Source organism: Pyxicephalus adspersus, chromosome 11 (genome assembly GCF_032062135.1).
Source record: "Pyxicephalus adspersus chromosome 11, UCB_Pads_2.0, whole genome shotgun sequence".
Classification (NCBI taxonomy): domain Eukaryota; kingdom Metazoa; phylum Chordata; class Amphibia; order Anura; family Pyxicephalidae; genus Pyxicephalus; species Pyxicephalus adspersus.
Genome location: NC_092868.1, coordinates 14118801 through 14124593, shown reverse-complemented (window position 1 = coordinate 14124593; position 5793 = coordinate 14118801). Strand labels below are relative to the sequence as shown.

General features: G+C 39.6%; 1 protein-coding gene across 1 annotated transcript in view; it reads right to left on the bottom strand.

Moving 5' to 3' along the window:
• The window catches only part of HSD17B14 (hydroxysteroid 17-beta dehydrogenase 14), a 24792-nt gene extending 23864 nt beyond the window's left edge, over positions 1-928 (bottom strand). Inside the window, exon 1 of the mRNA XM_072426762.1 lies at positions 765-928. Coding sequence (XP_072282863.1) covers positions 765-867 — 103 coding nt within the window. The 5' untranslated portion in view covers positions 868-928. The remainder of the gene's footprint in view (positions 1-764) is intronic.
• Positions 929-5793: the final 4865 nt, after the last annotated feature.

Genomic DNA, 5793 nt, shown 5'->3' with positions numbered 1-5793 from the left:
CTGTGTACTGTAGTCTTCTTCATGGGTAAATAAGGCATCCCCCTGAAAATAAGCCCTAGAGCATATTTTGGCCTTCCAAAAAAAATAAGACAGTGTCTTATCATCGGGGAAACAGGGTACTGACCAGTGGGACAGCAATGCCCCCTCTTCCCAATCTAATGTGCATATACAAAAAGCAGTTCATGCTAAAACCTTCACCTGTCAAATATTAACCGTAACCATGTACTTTGATTTATGAGTTGATGTTACAAAGCTGATCACCCCTAAAAATACTAGAATCCTTGTTATTGGAAGAAAACAACAAAAACTCTAAAAATCATGAACACGAGTCTTGCAGCAATACAGAATACAGGTGCACAGTGATGGATAATGTTACTGTTTATTGTGAGCTAAAACAGACAGCGATTGTGCTTCATTAAATTAAATCATATCTAAACCAAAAAACGTGTGATATATTGCAGCTGACCAGTCCATAAATGTGGTGGCTGCAGCAGCTGACTTTTTTCCCCTTTATCTTTATAGGTGATCCTGGCAGTAACATACAACCTGTGCTATGGTGACAACAGTCATTTACCTTGCTGTATATATGACACAGAAGCGTTGTCACCCTAGGCTACGCCTCCGATTTAGATGACTGTTTACCCCATGATACCTAATTCTGCAGCACAGATATGGCAGCTTATACGGACATAGTTCATATATAAAATATACTTGTGTTTGTAAATCTAAATAAAACCCCCAAACATTTAGGAACAAGCTCTTACCAAATACCCTGACAACCGCTTCCCCAATGCCTTTTGTACCTCCTGTGACTATGACCACCTTGTTGTGGTACCTAAGGCTTGGTTCTGATCCACTAGCAGCCATAGATCTGTGTCTGGGATACACTTCATACACAGAACTGTTGTTTCAGCATTCTTGAAATCACGTTCCTGTCATCTGATCTAAAACCAACAAGGAAGGAACTAGGCATGCTCTAGGAACAAGGCATGATAGGAAATGTAGTTTTTGTTCCAAAATTTATAGGTCAGGAGGATTGGTGCAGTTGCTGAGCAATGCTAATGTTGTGGTCATGTTTTCAGGCTAGCACAGATTTGTTTATATCATTGTGAGGTCAAATGTAGAAACAATTTGGCATCTTCCTCTATTATATCTGGGAGTGAAAATAAAGGGCCTGGGTTAGGCTGGTGATAATGGTGATGTTACAGATTTGTGGCTGTTTATTTGGGATCCAAGCCTGGAGTGTCTTGGAAGGAATGGGTGGATGCCGTATCTCTCTTCCAAGCCAGGAATTGGAGTTGGCTCTGAAGCACCTGGGTAGTCATAATAAAAGGGAGTGTGTTTCTGAGCCAGGATGGAGGTAGAGACTGAAGTCAAGTATGGCTCAGATGGATAGGCCTAAGGAAGAAACCACCTAAGGAGTAAAAGCTACAAACCCCAAATTTAGGACTATATTGTGATGCCGTCTTACCAGGTTGGGACTTTGTTTAAGCTTGCTTCTGGAAGCTTGTGTTTTATGTTTAATACTGCTAATAAAAAGTCACTATTACTTCCCTGTACACTGATGGAAGCTATTTTAAGTTTAAATTATGGGCAGCATGATTGGCTAAGTGGTCAGCAGTAGGCCTTTGCAGCACTAGGTCACAGGTTCAAATCTTAGCCAGGACATTATCTGCATGGAGTTTGTATGTTCTGCTTGTGTCTGTGTGGGTTTCCTCTGGGTTTCCACCCACATCCCAAAAAAAATAAAACCTGAAGTTAGGTTAAAAAAAAATTGTCCTTAGACTACCTTAATGACATATGATGATGGTAGGGACATTATGAGCCCCTCTGAGGGGCATTAAAGCTAGGTACACACTTGCAATTATTATTGTTAGTAAATGAACGACTAACAATTATGCACGATTATTTTGAATGAATGTATTGTGCACAATTCTGTACATATTGTAACAATATGATCGTTCAAAAATAATCCACCAATAGTGTACACACGCTGGATACAATCGTTTGAACGATGCAGAAAGTGACAAAGTATACTGCAGAACTATCCACGATCTCTGAACGACCGTACAGATAGTGAACGATCGGCGCTCAATCAGATCCGCCGGGACGGTCGTTCGTTTCCAGCAACAATCCTTGTTCATCAGCGTGCACTTTTTTTGTTAACGATTATAGGACGATCGGTCGTTAGTCATTCGTTTCCAACGATAAAAATTGTTGTGTTAAGTGTGTAGCTTAAGTTATATAACAATGGACTTTGTAAGGCTCTGTGTAATATGTCAGCACTATATAAATACTAGTTAATAATAAATAAAGGCAAGCTCTCAGCCTGTACTCTTTATCATTACTAGAGAATCCAGCCAAATAAAAATTTTAGCAAACTATCTTCGATTACAGAGATAGGCTCCTTTGTTGGGTTTGTGGGGAGGCACTCTTGCTAAAGTTTTCCCTATCGTGGAGTGACTGCTGCGAAAATGGGATAAATGTTTTGGACACCAAAGGATCCCAACATGTTAAAAGTAAAGCTACATGAATAGACTACTCAGAACTGCAGAAACGGTAAATGGGCTCAGTGGGGTGCTACATCAAGACCACCCATATTGGGTATGAATCCATATGATATAATAATGTATTATGACAGGTAGTTTCAACTCTAGTAAACATAATTATCCAGTGTATAAATTGAAATTCCTGGCACTTCCTATAGACTTGCATCACTCTGTGAAAATTATTTTCTATCAAATGTATTTGCCTTGTTGTATCGCAATGAACCGAAATAGGACTTTGGGTTTAATCGTAGTGGGAGGAAGACTCTGAAGGAGGGGGTAATTACCTTAGGCCACATTATATTGCATCTATATTACTATATAATGCTACATATTTACAGATACTAGCAGATATCAGCTTTCATGCCAGCAGCACCATAACTACACAGTGTTAGACAAAATTGTCTTAAAACTTGGAGGAGTTTACCCATATTGGATGTATCCTAATGCCATTATCTTTGAAGAGATTTCCACTAAGTAAGAGGCTTCATTGTAATAAATATATTTTTTGAATTGATATGGAGCGTCTTCAAATTGGTAATTGGTGTTCATTACCTTCATGTTTTCATTTACTGTATCTATTTTAGTTTCATGCTTTCATGGTTGTTGGTATACAATTTTTTTTAAGTATAGAATCACTAAAAGTGGTATTGTTTCTGTAATATATTAATTACTTGCAATCATGTAATATATTTTAGAGTCACATCTCTCTCTTTCTGAAGTTGTCACATGTTTAAATTACCATGAAATGCATTTAAGATACAAAGTAATTTGCATTCAGGTTATGTAGGGTCAAAATTAAGAAGTTTTCCTCTGATGCTTGGAGTCAGATGTAAGCATTTGTGGGTATGTTTACTGCAACTTACAGCTAAAGGGATTGTGAATGGCCCTGAAGGTATACTCACATAACCAGGGTAGCCAAGTATCAGCAACTCAAGAAGGGCAACAGATGGAGGGGACCAAGAATCAGTGCATGCAAGAAAAAAGATGTGTTCTTATATGGCTTTCAAATGCAGAAAGTTGAGGTCACTTAGCTTTATAAAATAAAAAAATAGTGTGAAGAGGGGACTTGCAACCCTCCATTCCAGCAGGACACTAGGTCTACATATTCCAGCAACACAAAGTTTCAAGAGACCAGCTCAAGAGTCTTGCAGGATAATTGCAGTCTTGCCCAGAGGTGAGATGGCCCCATAGGGCTGTCACAGTCTCCAACTCACTCTATTCTTCTATGAATCCTAAAAAAAAGCTAAAGCATGCTGAATGTTGGATGAATTCTATCCCCTAGGGCCGACCTACATTCCTCAAGGGACATTTTGGTGTAGTTAACATCTTAGGTTCCTCATGATGAAGTGATCAGGATTCCCCCTATGAAAGAAAAGAGCCTTGAGATAGGATGTCCCTAAATTTGAAACAGCATGAATCTTGATTAGGTGAACATCAAATTTGCTTTATAAATGCTGTAGTTCTCATGAAATATGGTGGTTTTAAAAAACGGTTTAGTAATTGCTTACACTGCAGAGCATGCAAAGCAGTGTTCCACAAATGACTTGGCAAATATAAGTAAAAAAAAACCGCCTCAGTGGTAAGTTTACAGAATATTTGCACACACTCCATCTAAATAATGCTTGAAAATTAGGAAATAATCTACAGATGCCAATACCGTGACATGTGGTAATAAAGTTGGCATCCGATCCCCATTACTGAATTTTCTAAATTCCAGGGTTCTGGAGGTTATTTCAAAACATTGCCCTGCTTGCATTTAATCATTTGTATAATTCATAAATTTCCATATTGGTTGGCCACTTTACCAGCAGAACATACTAAGCTAGACATAGTCACAAGCAGTCACACTCTGTTTACGAATACCTGAATCAGGAAACTTTGTAGGATACTTCTTAGGTTAAAAAGCCTTACAAACACAAATATACAGGGAAGTTCCAAATTCACAAGGAAGGACCAAGAAATGTGGTGTGATAATATTACATACCCTACTGGCTCTGGTCCTCAGAAAAGTCAGCATACTTTTAGCTGGACCCCTTCAAATACATAGTGTTTGATATCAAATGTATTCCCTGTACAGGATTCTATGCAAGGAAATTAATTGTGATAGCTGCTACGTGAAGTTCTAAACTAGAAAGAGTACAATCTCTCTTTCATCAATGTTTTATTCATGCTAGATCAGGGGTGCCAAACCTACGGCCCGTGAGCCATATCCGGCCTGCGGAGTTGTCAGATCCGTCCCTCTCCTCGTTCCCTCTCTGCTCATTGTCTTGCGGGGAAAAGGGCGCTTGTATTGTCTATGTTTCTCTACGAGATTGTGCTGCCAGGAGAGGGAGCAGCTCCCCACCCACCTTCTTCTGGGAGATAATCCCAGCAGCAGAATGAGAGCTGTATCTGTGCACATGCTTCTGTCACTATCCCCATGTATAAATCCTCATATCTCCACTTACTATCATAGAAATTTTAAACACAGGGGACCATGAGAGCTGCTACTAAACCTATTTTAAGCCCCATAATCCTAACACGTTCCCAGGTACGGGGTCACAAACATAAAATACTAACAATCAGGCATATTTTCACTTTAAGTGGGGCTATTTCAAGACTAGGGTCCTCAAATTGAGTCTGCATGTTGGGGACCCCCTGGGGGCCACTCATGACAATGAACAGTAGGGTACTGACAATTGTCTATGCACTGTGGTGCCCCTTAAAGTTCACAAAACTTCAAGACTGCGTTCAGACTGGTGGTGAGTTTGCCTTGAAGTTACCCCTTAATCTTGCCATGGAACCCCGCCTAGGTACCACTCACTACCTCACTGCAGTGCGAGGGACTAGCAAGCTGCCTGTTACACATAGCTAAACACTTACATTCTGTGACCCCCAAGATCTCTTGAACAGAGGGATGTTAGCAACTGGAAATGTGGGATGAACGGGGAGATGTAGGGTCCTGAAGATGTAGTACTAAGCACATTTACCCCTTGGCTATCTGACACATGAATTGCATTTCTCTGGAAGTATCCATTGCAGATTCTTAATTTGTCATCACTTATTTGGTGCATAAGTGTTATGGTGACAAGCAACATTTCAATTTAATTTCATTATGAATTAAAACTTTTCTATTTTTAAACATTCATATGTTTGTTTGCATTGTGGCCCGCAAGTTTTATCCCAATGTCAACAGCGACCCCCAGATGAAAAAAAAGTTGGGCACCACTGTGATAGATTAAGAGAACACAAAATGAAGCCGATG